Source organism: Cervus canadensis, chromosome 13, assembly GCF_019320065.1.
Source record: "Cervus canadensis isolate Bull #8, Minnesota chromosome 13, ASM1932006v1, whole genome shotgun sequence".
NCBI lineage: Eukaryota > Metazoa > Chordata > Mammalia > Artiodactyla > Cervidae > Cervus > Cervus canadensis.
Window position 1 is genome coordinate 41,981,316 of NC_057398.1, and position 24,162 is coordinate 42,005,477.

Sequence of the window (24,162 nt, forward strand, 5' to 3'; positions counted from 1 at the left end):
ATGGGGTCAAAAAGAGTCAGATACAATCGAGCACACAAACACTGAGGTTTGAGACTTTATAAATCCGGCCAAAATAGTAATATTTTGAGTGTGTGGTGCTTGAAACTATCAGGGGCTCTCTACCATGGATAGCCAAGAGCTAGTCTAATGCTCATAGAAAGAAAGGAGAGAGAGACAGAGAAAGGAGGAGAGGAAGAAGTAGAAGGGGGAGATGAGGTGGGGAGGAGGTCGGAAGGAAGCGAGAAAGGAAAGAGGGAAGGAGCAAAAGAGGGAAGAAAGGAAAATCCAGCACTAACGTCCTGGGTCTGTGGTTCTTTTTTTTCTTAGGGTTGGTGTTAGAGCGCAGACTAGGAAAGGGGTGGAGAAAGAGGTGCATACGAGGTGGGGGAAGGGGAGGAAGAAGGGGAAGGGGAGGATGTGAGCCTTGGTTAGAGATATGAAAGAAAGTAAGCCTTTCTGGGGACAGTGAGTGCAGTCTCCCTGCACACCCAGCCTTGGGCAAGGACCCAGAGACCTGTGGTGCTGAGCTGAGAGGCTGAAGGGCTACAAAAGGACGGAGCAAAGCCATGGTAAGCTTTTCAGCCTAAAATATGTCCAGATGCTCAGATAGAACCTCGTCTTGGGATGCAGAGGCAGGTGGCAAAGGACAAGAAGCAGCACATTTAATTTTTGGTTTAAAAAAGCCAAAACTGAAATTGCTGAGTCTAAATTAAAAAGTGTTCCTAGAATCTCTCTTCTCATGGGTGCTGATTTCCTCTCCTTAACTTGTCTCTACTGAGGGTTCCTGAAGAAGTACTACTATCTTGGGGAAATTAGCACTCTTGTGACTGAACGCTGGTGCTATCTGAGAATTGATACATTTCAGAAAATACGTTGTAACGGTGTGAAGAAAATTTATGGTCTTGTCATTTGAGTTGCTCAAAATGTGTTTCTCTTTAGTTGAGAAAAAATGAACTCCTTTCTTTCAGTAGTGTCTGTTTGGTTACCTAATTCTTTTAGGAATTTGGAGTACTGACACATCATAGTCAAGTGTGAGATTTTAATATTAAATCTAGACATTAATAGTTCATTAAGGACTAAGTAAGTAAGTGTTAGCTGCTCAATCGTGTCCAACTCTTTGCAACCCCATGGACTGTAGCCCTCCAGGCTCCTCTGTCCATGGGATTCTCCAGGCAAGAATACTGGAGTGGATTGCCATTTTCTTCTCCAATTAAGGATAAAGAACACTTTAAAAATAATGTACTAAATATCACATAGCTTTATCTGACAGCTCGGCTGATAAGTAGATACAAAAAGTTACTGAAATGTAGAAAAAAATATCAGAACAGTAACAATAGCAACTTGAGGTTAAAATAGGAGAAAAAAAAATCAACTATATACCAGTTTTGAGGCAAATTTAATTCTACTTTTTCACCCATGTCTGAGAAATCTCTTACCTCAGACAAGGTTAGTAGGCATACATGTTATACTTTGAACTTTGAGAAAGTTGTAAGTACCTCTTCAAGGTACCTGTAAAATGGTGATTTAGAGTATAAATCTGAGTAAAATTTTGTATTCTATTTGCAGCTATGTCCATGGAAATGTCAAAATGCTCAGAGGGACTTATGGAATGTCTTTAAACTGTGGGTCTGGATTATGCTCTGTTGTGGTATGTTATGATTTTTATATATTGCTAAGCTTTTTAAAAAACATATGTTCAGTTTTTGGTAAATATCTACTGAGTGTACATAGGTAAAAGTGGCAGGTAAAAGTATTAGGTAGATAGCTGCTAATTCTACCCTTTCTACAAACATCTCTTTTCTTCCTCCCACTTTTAATATTTCCTTCCTCAGAGAACTCCTAGCCTTGACCCACCCTTGCCTGCAGGGTTTATTTTATAATATTACTTATTCCTTAATCATAACTGTTTCCCAGTTCTCTGTACATTTTATATATGTTTAATTTTATCAAGATTAATTATGTATTCTTTGCCTTTGTTATTCCTTGCTCAGAGTCCTTAGGAAACTATAAAAATTGAATCTGTGTTTTCTTTGATATTTCTCCATAGTGTTTGCCCTACACTGTGAAAACTCAGCAAATGGTGATGGCTGTGAAAACTTGCACCTTATGCTATCATGGTGCTTCACTTAGCTCATACCATGCTTAGAATGGCCTATATTATTATAGTGTCATTGTGTAATTATGTGTTGGTTTTGATTTCTTCAAAGCCCTCATATTTGAAGCACCCATGTAATTATTAAACACCATCAGTTGAGTATCTTTGTGTGTGTAACAAAATCTAAAATCAGTTTCATAATCCCACCTTATCTAGTTTTGTAAATTGTTCTTCTTCTATTTTGTATATAAGGCTTGGGCTGTCTGTTTTCCCAGAAGCAGCTCTTTTATGGCAAAACATTATCTTTTTGATGTAAAAGAGACTACTTCAAAGTATGCCATTATTCCTGTTCTTATTTTACTTCTCCTTTAGAAACATAAATATTGGTCTTTAGGAAATCATCCCAGAATAAAAGAGTGGGCAGTAAATTTTAGAGTTATATGATATTATACTTAAATTAACTTTAAATGATTGAGAGCCACTAACAAATATGAATTTCTAAAATATGCTGGTTAAACTTTACTGGAAATAATTTTTGAGGAAAAAAACTAGTTTATGAAAATCAATCTAGAAAGCCACCAAATTCATCTGAAATAGAGCTATGAGCAAAAGTATTCCATATTATGGTGAAAAGTGACTGGGACTAGAAGTTCTAGGTTCTGCCTCAGATCTGCAGATGACTAATTCCACGACGTCAAGCAGGTAGGTAACTTACCCTCCTGAGGTGTCCGCTTCCTCATCTCTAAATGGCAGGCTCAGCTTGGATTAGTTCTAGGTTCTTTTCAGCTATAACCATGAGGCTACACAGTTCACACTGATGTCTTTCAGATTTCTTTGCGCATCGTGGAACCGATTGCTGGACTTACCATTATTCTAGAAGACCCATGCCCTGGGAAAAGGCTAGAGCGTTCTGCAGGGGAAATTACACAGATTTAGTTGCCATACAAAACAAGGGAGAGATCGAATACCTGAATAAGACGCTTCCCTTCAGTCGTACTTACTACTGGATTGGCATCCGGAAAGTAGAAGGGGTGTGGACTTGGGTGGGAACCAACAAATCTCTCACTGAAGAAGCAAAGAACTGGGGCGAAGGGGAGCCCAACAACAGGAAGAGTAAGGAGGACTGTGTGGAAATCTACATCAAGAGGGTCAAAGACTCGGGGAAATGGAATGATGATTCCTGCCACAAAGCAAAGACAGCCCTCTGCTACACAGGTAGGGATGGACCGGACCGCTGCACTTCTCAGGGGGCGCAGAGTGCAGAGAACCAATGCGCCAACCCCATGGGAACCTGGGCCCACATGCAGCTGCTAGGGCATTCTGAAATAGGGCCAGTGCTCTAAATAAGCTTGAGTCTTGTCACGTCTGAGCATTGTTGGTGGGTGAGACTAGGCCCTGTGCCCCAAATCTATATCCCTGAATCAGTTTACATTAAGATGACAAATCCATACGGAAAGTAAAGAGGCAGGGAAGTGGAAGCAGAGGGCCAAGAGCTTAGGCTCACATCTTGTTTCCTCCTCATGAAGTAGGTGACTTGATGCTACATGTGTCCTTCTTGGCCTAATCTTACAGTGCTCAGTCATGTCCAACTCTTCATGCCCCTATGCACTACATAGCCCATTAGATTCCTCTGTCCATGGGCTTATCCAGGCAAGACTAGTGGAGTGGTTACCATTTCCTCCTCCAGGGGATCTTCCTGACCCAAGGATCAAACCCTCTTCTCTGGCATCTCTTGCATTGGCAGGCAGATTCTTTACCACTGAGTCATCTGGGGAGCCCTAATCTTATAGAATTCTATGTAATGAAACTTTGCAGTGTTTCATTATCTGTGGTATGTGAAAATTTCTGTAGAGACAATGGTGACAGTTCAAAAGTAATCAGTATTTTTCCAAGTTATTTTTAACAGTGAAACATTCATTCAGTCTCTTGTTCACTTGGACTCTCTACCAATTTAGCAGGGCTTCTGCCCAGGAGGTTCAGTGGTGAAAAATCTGCCTGCCAATGCAGAATACACAGGAGACTCGGGTTCAATCCTTGGGTTGGGAAGATCCCCTGGAGTAGGTAATGGCAACCCACTCTAGTGTTCTTGCCTGAAAAATTCCATGGACAGAAGAGACTCGTGGGCTACAGTCCATAGGGTCACAAAGAGTTGAATATGACTGAGCACTCATGTACGTACTAATTTAGTAAGTTCAGATTCTCTAATTTTTGTTTAGTACTTTCTATAATGAAAGGGATTGCCAAACATACTACAGAAGTGATTGGGGTCAGGTTATCATTTAATCCACTTACTGCATCAAAAAAAAAAAAAAAGAAATTTTAAGAGTTTCAATGTATATCACTGTTTCCCCTAAATGTTATAGAGTATAAGCTTCCGTAAATTCATTCTAAAAACAAATGTTTATGGCTGTATGACAACTATATTGTATAAATAAAAATTTTAAGATATGGTTTTTATGCAAAAATGGTATGAAAGTACAAATATATTTTTCCCTGTTTGTTAAAATAGTCACAGCCAAAAAGTTGCTTATATCTAAAGAAATGACCAGGAGTACTAAAAAAGTATCCATCTAAAAATAATTTCTGACCCCTTTAAAGCTTCTTGTAAACCCTGGTCATGCAGCGGCCATGGACAATGTGTGGAAGTCATCAATAATTACACCTGCAACTGTGATTTGGGGTACTACGGGACCGAGTGTCAGTTCGGTAAGCTGCTTTTGTTTCTCCCTATGTAAAGTATTATAGTTTATGGAAGTTGGTTGGAGGAAAATGATACTAGCCATTCTGAGAAAAGAGAAGTTTTGATCAGTAGGCCATGCTTGCACAATATTGTTACTTTTACATAAAGATTTCACAAGTCAGCATGAAGTTTCAATTCACTTCTCAACAAGTCCTTTTGAGTGCCACAAGAGCATTGGCTTTGGAATAAAAGCTGTAAGGATTACAATAATGAATCAGGCCTGATAGATTCCTGCTGTTAAGGAATGCATAAGCTAGTGGGCTTGTTGGGTTCATTAGAACCCTGAATCGGAAGGAAACAATACCATTTATCATTAGAAGGCTGAGTCACCCATCTTGCTTTTTACATTATCCTCAAGATCATGATAAAGGCAAGACCAAAATGAAAAATTCACATAAAGATATATAAGTATCTGTCAGAAAATAGAATAATAAATCCAACACATTGGCTGGCATTTTAGGGGATGAGGACAAATCTATTAGAGATAAAGGATTTACAGTTAACTAGTGGAAATTATGGGCTTCCCTGGTGGCTCAGCAGTAGAGAATCTGCCTGCCAATGCAGGAAATGAGACGGGGGTTTGATACCCTGGAAGAGAAAATGGCAACCCACTCCAGTATTCTTCTCTGGGAAATCCCATGGACAGGGGAGCCTGGCAGGCTAGAGTCCACGGGGTCGTAGAGAGTCAAATATGACTTAGCGACTGAGCATGCACACAGTGGAAATTACACATGCTTATAATTTAATCTGATGGAAAGCCAGACATGCTGGAGGAAGCCTGTGAAGATTCCTAAACTGCCTAATAAAAATCTCTAGCCTTTATTTGATTGTGAGAAACCACTTAGTATCTGAACACCAGCATTTAGAGCAATTATCCTAGAAGCAGTGCATAAGATGGACCGGAGAACAAAAAAGAGAGAAGATGGGATGATGGAGAACATCATTAAGAGTCCACTGAAATCATTCAGAGTCGTGGTGGTAGAAACAGAAAGGAAAGAATACATAGATTGAAAGACATGGAGTCTTTGACCTAGTCAACTCACTACTGAAAGAAACTTCAAGTCCTTTGATTGATATTGGTGGAGTTTCAAAACTATATTCGAAGTATCTGGGGCATAAAATAGAAAATTATAGTAAGAAAAAAGCAGTGTTTGCAATGAATAAAGAATTACAGTGAAACAAATTTAAACAAATTTATATGATCAACCAACTGGAACAGATCTGGCTCATTTCACTCAATTCCTAAGCTCTGACTTCTAATACTTTACACTCACTCCATTTCTAAATTTTAAAAAAATTTTTATATCATCAGCATGCCCATTTCACTCCTTTTTGAACATTTTATTCTTTTTTTTTCTGTCTTGGTTTTCATCATACCACTCTTCCCTGGTTTTCTTTCTAGCTATGATTGTTTCTCCTTGGGTTTCTTCATGGGCACTTACTCAAGCCCATATATTTATTGCTATTTCTTATCTTCCATCTTTCATCCATTGCTCTTCTCACTTTACATGTCCCTTTTGGTCAAACCTAGCAACTTCTGTGGACGCACACATCTATGTGAGCTTTGGACAGACAAATCTGTTTCCAGTCCTGAACTCCAAATATGCTAAGCATAATCTTTGGGATGCCCCAAACATTGAAAAATCAATTTTCCCAGCCAGCTTTCCTTTTTGTATCCCTTATCTCAGTGTGTGGTACCACCATTTATGTGGTATAAAACTCTCTCACCTCCTCCTACATTTATGCAAAGTAACACACTACTCATTTTTATAACTTAATGTTTCTCCACCTTGTCTTCTACTTGTTAACTCTACACTATTGCCTTCATTATCTTCCTCCTAGATTATTGCAATAATTTCTGAGCTGAATTCCACATCTTTAAATTAGCTCCCCTCAAATACATTATTCATACTATAGGCAGTCTGATCAATTTAAAAAAATCAAGTAAACATCACACATATGTGGCCACGCACCATTTAATTTCTACCCATCATTTGTCCTATAGGATGAAATCTGAACTCTGAACTCCTCAAGGCATAGAATAATGCTTGATATATAGTAGATACTCATTAAATTGATGAAAAGATAGGGGCCTTTTGCCTTAGCACCTGTCTTTCTATCTAATCTCTTCTCACACCATCCCCTGCCTCCTCTTTCCTTCCAGTATTAACATCAAAATGCTTGTAGTCTTCCACACTTACCATATTGCTTTGTAGCTCATTGACTTGCTCATGGCTTCCTCATTTTGCACGTGGATAAAATACCTGTTCAACTGGAAGACAATAGTTCAGGGACCATTTCTATCTGGAAGTTTTCTTTGGATGCCAAGACAGGCTAAGCATCCCTATTCTGTGTTCCAATAGCTCCACATATTTGTTTCTTATTTACCTGACATTTGTTGAAATCATCCATTTAGTTGTCTGTATGCCTCAGCAGACTGACAGCAACTTGAGATCAGTCAGTATTTTATTTATCACTGCATCTGTAAGATTGAGACTTAGGCACCTGCTTGTGGGCATGAACTGAATTGGACAACATAAGTGACTTTCATTTGGACTTGTACTGTAGATGGTAAATATTAAAATTCTTCTAATTTCTTGAATTCATTCTTTAATTCTTCATTGATCTCTTAAGAACAAGGTTAAAATGATGGCTCACATTTGATAAGGAATAAGACACAAGAGTTGCAATATTTGCCTAAATGATGTCGCAGGACCTAAAACATGAAGACTGAATTTCAAATCTTAATTTAATCTATTATGCCACTGATCAGAGAAAGGAAGTAGACACAGTTTCTGCAAAGGACTGTCAAAGTCAGAAGAACCAAAGTTCTGGAACTGAGCTAGAGACAGTGAAGACAGAATCCAGGCTTAGATGCTTCCTAAAGCTTTTATCTTCTCTTCTTGTAGAGAAGACAGTTATGGATACCCAGCCTTTCTCTGAACCTCCTACTTCCAACACTCTAGCATACTTAGGGTCTCTAATGTGGTAGCTGTTTCCAAACCAAGCTGGTCATTCCCACTTAAACCTGTCTACATTTGAAAGTTCTCTGTCCAGGTAATGCCAAAGCTAATAAGATTATGTGCATGCAGATTAGCTAATATTTCATTAAAAGCTTCCTATGAACCAGACTTTAAATCCTTGACTTTCATTAAATTATTTAATTCCCAAACTCTGGGAAGTCAATACATTTATCATGATCCCTCTTTTATAGATAAAGAAACTAAAGCTGGAAGGGTTAAATCACCTTGCTTAAAGATACTTGGTTATCAAATATCAGAGCTAAGATTCAGACCCGGTCATCAGGTCCTCTTAACTCTGTTGCCTGCTTTCTTTTCTCATTGAAGTGACTCAGTGTGTGCCTCTGGAGGCCCCAGAGCTGGGTACCATGGCCTGTACTCACCCTTTGGGAAACTTCAGCTTCACGTCGCAGTGTGCCTTCAACTGCTCTAAGGGAACAGACATAATGGGGATTGAAGAAACCACTTGTGGACCATTTGGAAATTGGTCATCTCCAGAACCAACCTGTCGAGGTGAGCCGATGTTCATATCAGAGGCGTTGTCATGGCAATCCTGGATTTATAAACTAAGAAAATGTGGTGGAGCCTTGCTAAGAATTCGATATCCTCTTTTGACACATAATTTAACCTAACTTAGATTTTACCGTGATACTTTTCAAAGGGGTTATTTTTTTTAATTTAAAAGAAAAACTACAAACAAAAAATAACAACCAACTATCTCTGACACTATGTCACTATACACACACACACACATAATTTTCAGCAGAACAGTGTGGTTATACTGTATTTTTTATTTTATTTTTATTTTTCTCATTGCTATGGAATAATCAGTCTTGCTGAACTGCTGTTGAACTTTGGTTATTCTTCCCTTTCAATAACACTTATTTTATATGGTGTCCTGCTTGACACCAAACGATTTCCTTATTGCGGGGTGGTGGGGTTGGAGGTCTTTATTGATTGTTTTATTTGGTTTATTCTTAGAATCATGTTTTACCTTTCCTCCTCCATGAACTCTCAGGGGAATAGCAAAATCTGTGGAAAACAAACATAACAATTTTAATTTCTTGATTTTTTTTTTTTTCATTTGAAACATGGTGGGTTTTTTTTTTTTCCTTATTTACTGTCAAGATCATCTCTTTAGGGGAAAAAAAAAACTGGTGGTATTTAAACTTGTGAAGTTTTGGTTACATAGTCAACCTTTATGCTTTTGACTCACTAGTTTAAGTGGTTTAATTCTCAAAAGAACTATTCAAATCATTTTTTAAATCATAGAACAAATTGACAAACCTGCTAAATTTTACAAAATTTGAGGGACTTGCTTCAGAGAATGGGGGTGTTTTTCAGACTTCTTGGGTTGATGTTAGAACAGGTAAAAGGCAGGAAATTCTCTGTCTTCATTGATAATGCACCATAAGAGCTCTTGAGGCCAAGGCCACATAGCATGGTGCTTCCAGAAGAGCTAGAGAGTTACCAGGGCTGGGGAAGCAACATGAAACAGCCAGCTCTCCCTTCCTCTCCCCAGCCCCACTGCTCCCCTCCCATCATGGGCTTTCTGGGTTCTCTTCATTCTACCTCTGACTCACCACTCTCCATCATTCTCAAGAAAAGAAAGCCTGGAAGCATCATCAGAAGTAATTTCTAGAAATTAGAAATGTCTAGATTCATGTCAGTGGTTCCCCAGTTTGGCTAAAAGCTGTTCCTCACAGAGGGTCTCTGCTCAGAAATACTGATTTTTTTTTTCTTTTTCATTGAAGTGATTCAATGTGAGCCTCTAACAGCACCCAATTTGGGAACCATGGCCTGTAATCACCCCCTTGTCGACTTCGGCTTTTCTTCCACATGCACCTTCAGTTGTTCAGAAGAAGCTGAGTTAACTGGGGAGAAAAAAACTGTTTGTGGATTGTCTGGAAATTGGTCCAGCCCTAGTCCAGTATGTCAAAGTAAGTAAGTTTGGCCCAATATGTTCAACACTTACAGAGGTATTTGATGAATAAGCAGATGGTGGGAAAAAATATTAAACTTTTAAGTTTTGTTGCTGAGACATATGTAGCTTAAAAATAAATTCATACACATTGATTTACCATAAAATCCTTGGCTACTCTTTCCTCTTCCTTCAATGACAGTGATTGCTTTTTTTCCCCAGCCAGTTCTCAACTCCTCCTCCCTTACCATCTAAACTCACTGTCTCTACTGACTTATTTCTTATCCATTTTTGTATTCCAGTACAATCTCAGTTCTCTGTCAGTCTACTAAAATGTCTCCACAGAAGTCACCGATGGCCACCTAATTCCCAAAGTAATGGATACTTCTCAATTATCATAAAGTTGATGCCTCCCAAATCTGTCTGTGACTAAGAAGAACTGTGTCTTCCTCATCTCTGTCTACCTTCCACCTAACAGCGCCTGGCAACAGGAGCTAAATGAACCCATGTTCAATTAGCATCTGGCAGAATAGTTACCCGTGTCTGCCCCAAGACAACACCAATGAAAGAACTCTTTTATTTTTGTCTTTTTCAAAGGCTCTATTTTGTTTTTATTGGAGTATAAATGTTTTACAATGTTGTGTGAGTTTCTGCTATATTAACAACCTGAACCAGCTCTAAGTATACACATATCTCCTCTCTCTCAGCCCTTGAACCACCCCCATCCTGCCCACCTAGGTCATCACAGAGTACAGCAGCTTCCCAAGAGCTATTTACACTTACACATGGTGGTGTAAATATGTCAGTGCTACTCCCAGTTCATCCCACGGCAGCAGTCTTTAAGTGGTAGGATCTGTAGAAGCTAAGAGAGAAGCTGACCTCTCTGTGGTCTGGGGCCAGGAAGTGGAGTAGGGAATTGGGGGAGGTGGCCTGGGGTCTTTAGAGGAGGACCGTACCGCAGGCTTCGGGGGCGTTTCCTTTAAAGGCTGGGCTAGTGTCTGTCTCCTTAACCTCCTACGGGCCCTAGGCGCCCTCTGTTTGGGAATTGCACCTTCTTTCGATTATACATTTGGGTGTGGGGATGGAAACACCTTGAAAGGGTTCATCAAAGTGATGTGAAGAATCAGGGACAGTGAGACCCTGTGCCAATATGCAAAAGTAAGTTTCTTCAACTGGTGGTATCAGAAGATAAATTTTTTCGTATCTATTTTTTCAGTAAAGGTCCCCACATGAACTTAGTTCACCCTTATGAGAGGATATGTAGATGTATCCTTTTATTTATTTGTGAAGGAAGTAGAGGGAAACGGTAGGACTACAGCATTTGAAAGACAAATTAGTGCAAGTCCTTGGCATGGAATTGTATGTGCCTATGTTTGCACAGCTGCTTCAAAGCCTTAATACTGCTTTGATTGAAAAGTTACCTGGTTCAGATCACTGGCTTTTATTTTTTCTGTAGTCGTACTAGACTTTTTAGTTCTTCTCTGTGTTTGAGTTCTAGGCAGTGAACAAGATCATGGAGCTAAATACAATGATGACCACTTTTTACCAAAATATTTAGGTACATCTCCCAGGAATTCTATGACTCACAAATCTGAGGACTGAGATTCTGTAGGCATTGAGCCAGAAAAGCTAGTTTAGTCTTTGCTTCTGCCATACTCTCATCATGTGTTTTCCCAGGCCAGTTTCCTCATCTTTCTAGTAGCGTCAAATGGACAATTATTAGAAGATGTAAGGAGGAAGAAAGTTTAATGTTTTGAAAAGGCACTAAGGAAATAATGCTTGTGGCCTCATCTAAATGCTTTACTGATTTCTTTTTCAGAAATAAACAGGACTATCTCAATAAACGAAGAGAGTGATTATAACCCCCTCTTCATCCCGGTGGCAGTCATGGTTACCGTATTCTCTGGGTTGATATTTATCATTTGCCTGGCAAGGAGACTAAAAAAAAGTACGTGAGTTTACCTTCATGTAAAAATAATACAACTTTCAAGTGGAAGAAAATGTGGAAGCCCGCAGAAAATTAAGTATGAGAGCTTTGACTAAAGCAGAATACCAAGCTTTGGGCTCTATAAATATCGGTCCCTAGAGATGCATGAAGCAGCCCAGTACAGACTTTCATTACAATAAGTTGGCTAATTTTTTCTTTTCATCTAACAAGTCTTTTTAAAATGCCTACTATCTTCAAGCACCTGTTACTACCTGAGCATCTTGCAAGGGTATTAACAGACATATGAGAAATTGTAATGGTTCTTTGCTATTATTTAATTCTTAAAAAAAAGAATGTGTGATCTGGCCCTATAAGAGCCCACATGCTTTTGATTTCAGTGCAATTCTACTAGGAAGTGAATTTAATGTCCCAAAGGGTTTCCCAGGTGGCACAGTGGTAAAGAATCCACCTGCCAATGTAAAAGATGGAGCAGATGCAGGTTTGATCTCTAGATAGGGAAGATCCCCTGAAGTAGGCAATGGCAACCCACTCCAGTATTCTTGCCTGGAGAATCTCATGGACAGAGGAGCCCGGTGGGTACAGTGCATGCAGTTGCAAAGAGTCAGACATGACTGAGCATGCACGCAATGTTTTCAAAGCACTGCTCCCAAATACCTTTACTTTGTCAAGAGTCAGACACCTGTCTGGCTCCTAATGTGTGGGAGTTGTTGCATTTCCCCTTAGGGAAATCCCCACATTTTCATCCCTGTGTCTATTCACCAAGGTCACAGGTTTAACCAAATGCAGCCCATACTTATGCTTCCCCTCCACTCTCGACTGGAAAAGAAAAGAGAATAAGGAGGACTGCCTCAAGAAGTTAGTGTCTGCTGCTTAGCATAGTAGGCAAAACACCATCAGTGAAGAACAGAAGCATCATTCCCCTCACTGCCCTTCTGAGTGTGTCCAAACCCTCAAGTGGAACCAACCTGCTGGTTATAGGCCCATAGTCAGGCAAGCCTTGTATGTGCTCCCACATTTGGCCAAAGTCATCAGGCAGAAACATTCAAGAGTATGAGTATAGACATTAGGCAGATTTAAAGATAACCCTGCTTCAACTTCAGAGGCCATCAGTGACCTCAAAACAATGGCTAACCAACTGCTCTGTGTTACCTCTATGGGGTCAGTTGAGTGCCATTTTAATTTCACTTCCATCAAATTAATTAGTATGTATTATATTCCATGAATACAGTATGTAAAGACTGCTACACCACCCATTCTCACTGGCAATTGCAGGAATATTATCTTCCAATCCTTAATGGTCCTCTGATATGATCTGATCTTTCATTCCAAATAGAAGACTAAGGGTGCTTGCATGCTAAGTCACTTCAGTCGTGTCTGACTCCTTGTGACCCCATGGACTGTAGCCCCAGGCTCCTCTGTCCATTGGATTCTCCAGGCAAGAATACTGGAGTGGGTTGCCATGCCCTTATCCAGGGGATCTTCCCAACTCAGGGATCAAACCTGCCTTTCCTGCATCTCCTGCATTGACAGGTGGGTTCTTTACCACTAGCACCACCTGGGAAGCCCAGACCAGGGGTACTAGATCAGTTTTATAACCTACCCAGAAATACAATGGAAGTTCTTGCTCCTGATGTGCAAGAACTTCATTAACTATAAAGTGAAGAGTCCTGAGCAGTTAAAGGGTCTCTGCTTCTACTTTTGCAACTTCAGCTGAGACTGAATCCCACCATCCTATAGTACTTTGCTATTTACTTAAATATTGCACTAAGGCAAGAGAAGAATGAGATTTTTCTCCTACTGTTGATTATCCTTTCCCTTAAGATTGAAAGCCTGTCTCACAATCATCCTTTCTTTCCTCCTTCCTTGGGTTACATTGACAGAAGTGAGGTGGTAGAGAATAGATGGGGTAGTTAAGCTCTGCCCTCTGGGATAAGGCAGCTATTATTTAAATAACAGTGGAGCTGGAAGCTTCCTTAGTAAGGAGATATTCTCAAATGACTAAATATTTCAATAAGTGCTAGTGGAATAAAAAGAACAGAATTGAAGTGTGTATTTAGTAGTGGGGTGCAGGAGGCAGGTTTTACCTAAGGCTGTGTTCTAACCAGTGGTGAGAAAAGCCGTGGGGTTGTTTTTAAATTTTTTTTACCTTGGAGTCATTTCTGTACAAGATCTCAAACTGATACCTTGAAAACTTTGTGCCCCCACTGTGGGAATCAGTGTGGGGCAAACAGGAAATAGATAACGGGCAGTTAGGCTAGTTACAGTTATGCCAACAAAAAGCATGAGCGAACAGAAGCCCTGAGAGATCACTGACTTTGTAGGGAAGTCAGGGCATCTTTAGTTTCACGCTCAGTCGTCCTCACTGGTGAAATGCCTTCTGATATCGCTAACTCTCAAGTGGCTTTATCTTCTAAAAAATTTTAGCTGTTAGTTCTTGGAAAAAGGAATGTTTTTCCTGTAGAGACAATGATTAGAAATGATGGATAGATTCCCAGGTGAAGCCCCTAGAGCTTTTCTAATACAATAGAGCTGATGCCTGTATAAGAAGACAGGTCAAAGCCAATAAATCTGCCTGCATCCAATATTCATCAATCTGAGAATTGTATATAGGCTTTTGGGGTTCTGAAAGCTGGAAAAAAGGGACAAGTGAATATTTTAAGCAGAGTAGCCAATAAAATGACCAGAGTCTTGACCCCCATCCTGTCCTCAGATAGATCTTCTGAACCTGTACTTTGGCCCCTGCCTGAGTTTTCTTTATTTTTTTCCCTAAGAAAGGAGTAAGGGTGGACTCCAGAAACATGCTTCCCTGTGTATGGGTTTGTCTAGAAATATATATCTTTTTCTCCTAGCGTCATCATTTTCTGATTAGTCAGCATCACTGGCCCTGTTCAGCAGATGAGGAAACAGGCAATGCTGTTTTAGGCCATATCTCCAAAATTTCATATCACCAGGGGCCAGGGTCAGAGATCAGACTTCCATCAAAATATGCCCCTTAAAACCACTGGTTTTCAGATTAATGAGGCTCTATTTTTCTCCTCCTCACCCCTCCTCCCCCTGAGAAGAATTTTCCACCTGAACCAACACACAGGCTGAGAACTGGGCACAAAACTGAACAGATGCCCCTCAGTTCCCTTTTTCTTGAAAAAGAAACTCTCTCAATAGGAACAGCTTCTTGCTGATGTATTGTTATGCATTTCATTGTTCCTGAGAGAAAAATATATTTGTATGAAAATGAACAGAATTGGAAATTTACTCAGATTTATTTCTCCCTGCTCAAATTCTTTTGGCTCATGTCACTGGCAGGCTAAATTTTGGAAGAAGTAATTAAAATAGCAATTTCTAACATTTTAAAAGTTTAAAACAAGAATTGAGTACTGTCTATGCTCTAGGCCCTGACTTAAATATCTTGAGTACATTTTATCAACTCAGTGAGGAAAACAATTATCAGCCTCTTTCACAGATGAAGAAATGGTAACTTAGAGAGAATAAATAGTTATTCAAAGACACACTTAAGTTGGCAAAAAGGGACCTGGACCCAGATTTCATCATCTAGTGCTCCAGCTTAACAGTCACAGAAATTTATTGCCTCCTAGTGATATTTTTCCTCCTCAAAAAGCATTTTTTGCTTTTGTTTCCTCTGGAGCCTGATCCTGCAGTTTCATTCACTTATTTATACTCTGCTTTTTTCAAAAAGAATGTAATATGGTTTCTCAAATGCATTCAACACAGCAAATTAAAATTAGTTTAAAAATAAGAAAAAGAAGGTCAAGGTTTAGAATACCACAAATAAGTCAGAGCCAGGGACAAAGAGGTTTCAGATACGCCTGTTTTCCTGCAGCCAGCCAATGGACACATAAACAGTAATACTCTTCAGTGTGTTTGTAAGATAAGAACACAATGGTTACAGAGATGAGGCGTGTAGTTCCTACTACTGAGACCTGAGTGAAATTTCTCTTGCATATTCTCACAGAGAAGATGACATGAGGTGTAACAATACATATTCTTACAGTATTTGCAGCTGAGTCTCTTAGGGAAGGCTGTAGGTAGGATGAGATGGCAGATCAGAAGGTAAACACAAGAATGGGCATATGGGGCCTTGGTCATCAGACAGTTCAGACTAGCCTTCTGTCTTTATGAGCAGCACCAAGGATGAAATGGTGCTCTAAGATGCATCTGCATTAATGGGTCTGTTCTGAATGAGTATCTACCAAAGCTCAAATGAGAACATTAAGTCAGGACCTCAAATCCCCTTAGATACCGATGAGGTCCACCTAACATAAGACTCTTCAAAAAACTGTTTTGAGACAGGGAATCTCCCTTCTCTTCTAAGTATAAAATAGTGAAATTGCCTATTTCTGCTGATACCATTTTTCTCTTCTCTTTTTAGGCAAAAAGTCTCGGAGAAGGTAAGTTTGATCAGAAAGAAGTTTCTACATCTGTTGATCTATTCTCTACCTCTGTAAGATACTTCCTGTTATAGCTAGAGACATTATTAACTCCTTAGTAGTTATTTACATGGGTTTTGCAGGTGGCTCAGTGATAATGAATCCTCTTGCCGATGTGAGAGACGTAGACGTAGGAGATGTGGGTTTGGTCCCTGGGTTGGGAAGATCCCCTGGAGGAGGAAATGGCAACCCACTCTAGTATTCTTGCCTGAAGACTAACATAGAGGAGCCTGATGGACTGCAGTCTGTGGCTTTGCAAAGAGTCGGACATGACTGAGCAACTGAGCATGCAAGCACACAGTTATTTACATGGGATAAATGAAGTTTCCAGATAAAGTAATAAATCTACTAAGTTTCCTTAATAGCTGTCAGGTTTTTCAGTGCTAGTGGAGTTGAATGAATGAACAAGTAATACTCTATTAAGAAGGGACAGTTTATGTAAAGACAGCTTTTTCTGATTGCTTCAGAATTTTCTTTGTGGATTGGAAGCATTATAGTTTTTTTCTTCTTATCCTGACTGAACATGAGGGCAATGGTAAATATAGTATTCAGTGAACAATCAAGTCAACAAGGATTTATTTATTGAAAAACTAGTGAATCCCAGGTTCTAAGAAAATGGTATATTTCCAGAACCTGAACCTGCAGCACTAGTACAAGAGGGTAAAAGACCTCTGATGAGCACTGACCTTCAGAAATGTGGGAAAGGTGGGGAGCATTAATTCTACCTATAGCTTCCCCCAAAGAAGGGGAAGTTGTTTGATTTGGTCTTGAATCTCAGATTTCTTCAATTGCAAAAACACATACATATGAAAATATAAGGCCCCAACTGGCAGAAATGAAGACAACAAAACATTTCTCAGTTTCAGGGTTTGGTGACTTGCTTTGAAATTTTAGGAAGGAAAGTATAAGTCAAATGAACAACAAAGATGAGACTTTGGTGACAGACGAGGTGCCCAGCCAGACAACTGGGCTCCTTTTCAAATGCTGGAGGAAATGAAGCAAGATGGTCCCTTAGGAGGCTGGTTTCTTGTTCAGGCAACCATCCTACCAACCACAGATTGTTATTGAGAAGTTCTTAGTAGTTTACTGAGCTGTAGCTTAGGGTACAAAAGAAAACCTGGGGAGAGAGAAGGCAACAGAGGCCATTATAAAGTAATTTATAAGCCATACAAAGGAGTATGGACTTAATCCTGAGGTCATTGAGTTATTACTAACAGGGGTTGAAGCAGGTGAATGTCATGCTGAAATTTGCATCTTGGGAGGATCACTATCCATAAAAGTTTGTAAACATGGGAGTTGAGTGAGTCTGAGGGCAAAGAACTGTTTTGGAGGCATTTGAAGTTATTAGGTTAAAGCCAATGATGCCTATCTAGGGCAATAGCAACGAGGATGAGTTTGTGAGATAACTGGTGGTAGAATCAACTGAATATGATTATTCATTGATTAAGACAGAGAAGACTCAAATAAGTTGCCATGGTTCTGATCTGGGATCTGGTGGATGGTTACCATCTCTGTTTTATTATTTACTGAGAAGGGAACACAAAAGAATGAGAAGTTTTGGAGGTGATGATCACGAGTTCAGTTTTGTACCTGAATTTGTTCAGGTTTAGGTGTCTGTGGTTCAACCACAGTCTGTTGGTTCTATCTGCCTGTTTCTTCTGCCCCAAAGGGGCTACCTTAGGGCAGAAGAAATGGATCTGTAGGTCCTCACATTACAGGAGGTAACCATATCTTAGGAACACGTACAGTCACCAAGGGACTATGTACAGTGTGAGAAGGAAAGAGGATGTGGGAGAGAGGATGGGAGCCAGAGGAAGGTCAATATCAACACGTCAGCTGAGGTAAAGGAGAACAGGGACAGGTTCCCAGAAAGGTAGAAGGAAAATGAGGAGAGTATGTGGTCATGATCCTAAGGAAAGCAGGAAATGAAAATTATTTCAAATACTGCAAGGAGAACCAATAAGTTTCTACTAGATATAGTAAGGGTATCAGTGGGGAAATTGTTTTCAGTGCTGAGCTCATGATGCAAGTCCTATAGCCAGGGGTTGAGGAATCAGTGGGGATGAAAACATAGAGGCAGAAGATATACATCATCTGTTTTATAAAACTTGGCTAGAAGGAGTTGAGATGAGAGAGTCAGGAGGGGTAACTGGATGGGGACATAGGGCCAGTGAAGTTTCTTTTATTGCTCTCCCTTCTCCCGTTAGATAATGTAGATGGGAATCCTTGACCCTTCTCTAGGCTGACCTCCCTATCTCTGTGGGCAGGAAATCCACAAGATAGATTTCTGTCACGCTCCCACCCACTGAGTGAAAGTCTTTTCTGGCCACAGGAACCACCTGTGTTTTAATTGCCACTAGATGGAAGCAGATCAATTTTTCAGATGTCTTTGAGGGGCAGACAGAGATGCTGGCAGGAAGAATATTAGCATTAAGTGAAGTTCCATATTAAGCTAATTGCCTTATTAAGTGTTTCACAGGTTTTTACAACGAACCAATCAATAGCTGTTTATTAAAACACCTCTGTGTAGGGGAAATGCTAGGCTTGACTGAGATACCAAGACGAGTAAATCCTTGTGCATGACCTGAGGGAGTTTATTATCTAGTTGAAACGCCAAGGAGTGACAGCTCAGTCATGTCTGACTTTGCGACCCCATGAACTATAGCCTGCCAGGTTCCTCTGTCCATCGAACTCTCCAGGCAAAAATACTGGAGTGGGTTGAGAAAGTTAACAAATATAGGGAAAAAATTTCAGAAGAATGAAGGCAGAATATGGTAATGGTCAATGAATTGTATATTGAAGACTTCTTCAATACAGAAGTATGGTGATTGCAGAAAACCTTATAAAGAAGCTGGAACCTGGGTTAGTTTCTGAAGGATAGATAGGATTTAGGGGTATGGACAGAAAGCAGGGAAGGCAGTCTGGAGAGGAAATGATGTAAATGGCATGATCTTGGGACTCTGAAAGCACATTCAGGGGCCAGTGAGTAGAGCTACCTGGAGCCCATGGTGTGAGCTGTGAACAGGAGCTGTGAAGAGAAGTTGGAAGGAAAGGTTTGCTCCATCAACACAGGTCTTGAATACTTTACCAGACATTCTAGAAGGACCTAGCAGAGAGGAATTATTTGCCCAGATGCCTTGGGATGTTTTAAATTTATTGGCCAAAGTGACCATACAATCATAGAATTTTAGTTCTGGAAAGGATTTTGATGTTCATACTCTCTTGATAATTGAGCTAATTAACTTTCTTTTTCATTTATTTCTGCTCTGATCTGTATGATGTCTGTCCTTCTACTAACTTTGGGGTTTCTTTGTTCTTTATCCAGTTGTTTTAGGTGTTAAGTTAGGTTGTATATTTGACATTTTTTTGTTTGTCTGTTTCTTGAGGTAGGGTTGTATTGCTATAAACTTCCTTCTTAGAACTGCTTTTGCTGCATCCCATTGGCTTTGGGTCATCATGTTTTCATTGTCATTTGTTTCTAGAAATTTTTTTATTTCCCTTTTAATTAAATATCTTTCTTACAGTGCCTGAATTAGTGACAGAGTTAGTTACAATAATAACAGACATTTATCAACCAGTAATTCCATGCTGTGCATTGTTCTGAGTGTCTTACATGTCTTACATCATTAAAGATTGCCTATAAGCCTGTGAATGTAGGTACTATTAATTTTTCCATTTTAAGGTGGAGGGCCAATGAACTTAACTACCTGAGGTCACTGAATAAATGGCAGAGCTGAGATTTGCATCCATCTAGATCCAAAGACCATGATCCAGGTCACCCATCATGATCTGAAGATCTTAACATCTGTGCTTCTAGAACTCAGATCTCTTGAGACGAGGTTGGAGTTGTACTGGGTTGGCCAAAAAGTTCGTTTGGGTTTTTCCATAAGGTCTTACGGAAAAACCTAAGCGAACTTTTTGACCAACCCAATAAGTCCCAGATACCCACCTCCCCCAGTGTTGTAAGTTTTTTGCACTGAAACCATTCTGTGATGACACTGAGGAAGGGTGGGGTGGCAGAGGTAGAATGTGTTTCTAAAACAAGCCAAAGGTAAAATGAACACCATCACACACAACACTGCATATCAGTTTTTAAGTCCTTGAGCTAACCTGCATAGACCTTTGTGCCAATTCCTATTAGCATTTGGTTGGTGAATGACTGACTGTTAGGGCATTTGTGGTTTCAATTCTTGCTGGGTTATTTTGACTCTTCTGCAAACTGGCTCTGTTTACCACCTCATTTGGTTTCTAGTGTCTAAATTCTGCCCGGTAAAAGCTACACCCAAGATACACAGGAAGATACGATGCCAACCTCAGAGGGGTGGGGGGGAATACGTGAAATTTTGTTTTCAGAAACATTTTTATCTCTGTAATTGGCAAGCGTGCTTGCAGCTGCTGAACTGTGGTTTGCCCTGGCAGTTCATCATGAGAGCAGAGTCTCGGAATCTGGTTCTTCTTTTGAAGGGTGTTGTTAAGACATACCCTATTTGGTTCTCCCTTGTTCTTTCCAAGAATAAGACAATTGTTTCACACATACACAAGTGTCATTTTTTTTTCTCACAAAACTAATCACCTCCTCAAATCATATCCCACCAGCATCAGGCCCTCAGAACTACTATTGCACTACCTTTCACGAGTTTCGATTCTCTCTGATTTTTTTTTTCCATTTAAATATGTCTTATTCTACATTTCTGACTTTCCACTGTTCAAATTCTATCAAAATGCCCTTCACACTCATTAGATCTGAAGACAAAGTCTGTACTGTCGAAATTTCTCTCCGTGTGGGTTCTGAGGTCTGGCTGCTTTGAGCATTACCCAAGAGCTTGTTAGAAATGCAGAATCTCAGGTCCCCCCAGACCTGAACAGGGTCTGTGTTTTAGCACCATGTCTGGGTGGTAAGCAACTGAAATGGTGAGGAGCAGGGCTTTGGGGTTGACTTCTCATTCCTGTGCCTCATTGAATGACTTACATCTTGTAACTCATCTGAAATACGGAGTTCCTTTGCTTGTGACCTTTGGTGACAATTTATCTTTACCATCAACACTTTAAGTTTTGCAGTTTTTCAGTTTCTGAGTTTATTTTCTCTGGTTTTTCATTCAGCACGGTTGATGCATATTAAACGACCTGCTCTGAAAGAAAACTCTTGGAATATGAAAGTGTCAGTGGATCCTTCAAATCCTCTTATGAAAAGGTTTGCTAATGGCATCTTCTACACTGAAGAGGAAGTGTGAGTTTCCCAGCACACCTGAAGAGTTTTCAACATGACCAGCTGCTCCTTCTGTTTCCGCTTTGCTCCATCTCCCATCCCTCAACTTTCAGCCTACAGTGGGGAGTTTAATAGCTCAGCCTTTCGGCCTTTTTTCCATGGACTACCAAGACCATGGGAAAAGGAGTACTATGGAATGTAAATGCAGATTTCATTCTCGCTCTCGATTCTGGCATCCAGCTTCAATTCCATGCTGTACCTGATGACATATACTTTTAAATATAGTGAAAATTTGATACATATGCAACTCTAGGCTCACTTTTGTTACAGGTCACACTTTATCTCCCTAGTCCTTCCAGTGTACTGTGGGGGCAGTTCATAAAATGATGTTATCCTTGTTTTCCAGCTCAAGTGGTACTGGGGATCTGCTCCAACCAGGAAAAGTCCTATTTGCCCCAGCCTCTATAAATAGAGGCCATCCTCTTTAACTGCCTCCAGTTGCCTGCCTTCTTCAGCCATCTGTCTGCAGTTGGCTCATTTCCACATATAGCAGCTCATGAGCACCAAACAAAAGAAGAGAAAGCCTGCACTGTTGGTTTTATTTTTTTAATTATTTTTGGATTGGGGTTTTAATGTTTGTTTTTTATTAGCCCCATCCAGATGTTTCTCTTATGACCACTCATCACTAGAATGGCAGCTGCAGGCATCTCTTTGATGTCATACAGAAGAGCTAAAGCAAGTGGAAAGAGATGTCTTGACTCATGATTGAAATGCCCCTCCTTCCTCACCCTCAGTCTTCTTACGTATCCACCTTGATTCTATCTACTTTTCTGATTCATCTCAGGCATCCCCCACCCTTAGCACTGTTTTCATAACTAATCCTTAACTAGTTCAAACTGTGGAAATCTCCCCTTCCTGGCCTCTTACTGCAAGATTAGTAACATGCATTTTTTGTACTTAAATACAATTTTTATTTTTTACAAAATATTACCTAGTTTGTTATTTTTTAAATTACCATTAACTGTGTTTTCTCCCCAGGGAATTTCTAACCCCCTTATAGGCAGACACTGTGCCATGTCCCTGGAATGTCTAATTGATAACTTGATACTTAGTAAGTGTGCATTCAAATAAATCAGAAAGAGAAAACAGTGTACTGTCAATATCAGTTGCAGCAAATTCCTTCTCCATGGCATGTGATGACCCATACAGATACTCATCTAATGTCAAGGGCTTAATTCTCATAAGAGAATAGAGCCCTGTGTAAAAAACTAGTTGGAAATACTCCTTGCACCGTGGCCAATACAACTTTCTTACAAACTTGTACATGTTATAAGAATCATTTTTTCATAATGATTACATTTTCCTTCCTCAAAGCCACCTCAGATTCTGCATTATGTCAGGGCCAATGCAAACAATTCTCCATGATGTGCACCACAAATTGAGGATATGCCATTCACATTCATGTAGCTTAGAATAAATCCTTCAAAATTGTGCAGGGCACAGACCACACAGACTCACAGGGCAGAGCTTATTCAACTAAGATATCAAGACCAAAGAGCACAAGTAGAGGTGGCTACTTAGGGGTAAGATATACAGACTTAAACACACAGTCCTACGTTTAACCCCTGCGGCTACTATATGATCTTAGGAATTGTGTCACATGACATTTCTTAAAGATTCATAAATAAATATTCATAAAATAAATTCCTCAAAGACCTTGGGTTTAACCTCCCTAAGACTTAGTCATAAAGATGAAGTATGCCTGGCTTACCTCACAGGGTTATTGCAATGATTGGGTATGAAATTGCTTTGTGAACTGAACCTTAAATGTAGATTTTTTTTTTCCACCCAAATCTTATCTTACATGCATTCAGTGGTATAGGATTCTGGCCTTAGGCAAGGGCTTGAACACAAGCAGATCTGAGGTCTCCTCCTGAGATTAGAAACTGGAGGGGATCCTTCACTTGTGTCCCAATCACAGCCCAGTGCTCAGATTTTCCCCACAAAAGGTCAGCTCTACTACCTGTGCCCTTGCTGGGGTGAGATGGGAGGGGATGGGTTGGAGAATCAGACCCTCTTGGTTGGGATCCAGTCTCTACCTCTATTGGGTGACCCTGTAAGTCATTAACCTCTCTGAATTTCAGATTTAGTTTGAAATAGGGATACCATCATCTTCCTCACACAGTTATGCTCCAGATTAAATGAAATAACCCATTTCTCCCATAACCCAGAATACCAGCCTTCATGAAACTGATAGAATCCAAGGGACATAGAATGATCCATTCCTCTGGATTTGTTTCCAGAGCTTGGTGGACCTGTGCTATATTATTTTAGTTTCCTCAAGAAATATTTTATTAAATTAAGGTTTAATCTTATGACTTTAGCTCTGATAAATCTGTCCCCTGAATGTTACCCACCACCCCTTGGCCTCCCTAAGACTGTGCTGTGTTCTTTGTCACATGTCTGAAATAGACCTAACTCCATAATAAGTTAATGAGAAAGAGATGAGGCAAGAAAGAGGTTTTATATTGAAGTCATACTGTTTAATAAAGTTATCCTCTAGACATCTATGTTCTTTCCCATCAAGGTTCCTATTCTCTACCAGCTGGCTCAACTCTTTATTTCCCTTTTTGTGCAAAGTTCTGCAATTACCCTTCTATTGACTCTAGCAATTTGGTTCTTCCTTCTGTTCACATGCTGTATTCAGGAAAGAAAAGCTGCCACCACCAAAACAACCCCTAACCCATGACAAGAGACAGGAAAATTTTTTACGATAAGTAATGAGAT

The 24,162-nt window shown here is 39.9% G+C and overlaps 1 protein-coding gene across 1 annotated transcript; it reads left to right on the forward strand.

The window, feature by feature from the left end:
- The first annotated feature begins 420 nt into the window (after positions 1 to 420).
- Positions 421 to 22,362, forward strand: SELL (selectin L). Its single transcript, XM_043485797.1, has 9 exons — positions 421 to 569; positions 1,567 to 1,648; positions 2,924 to 3,310; positions 4,694 to 4,801; positions 8,183 to 8,368; positions 9,610 to 9,795; positions 11,596 to 11,724; positions 16,112 to 16,130; positions 21,270 to 22,362. The coding sequence occupies exons 1-9, from the start codon at positions 567 to 569 to the stop codon at positions 21,286 to 21,288; spliced, it is 1,119 nt and encodes a 372-aa protein (XP_043341732.1). The 5' UTR covers positions 421 to 566; the 3' UTR covers positions 21,289 to 22,362.
- Positions 22,363 to 24,162: the final 1,800 nt, after the last annotated feature.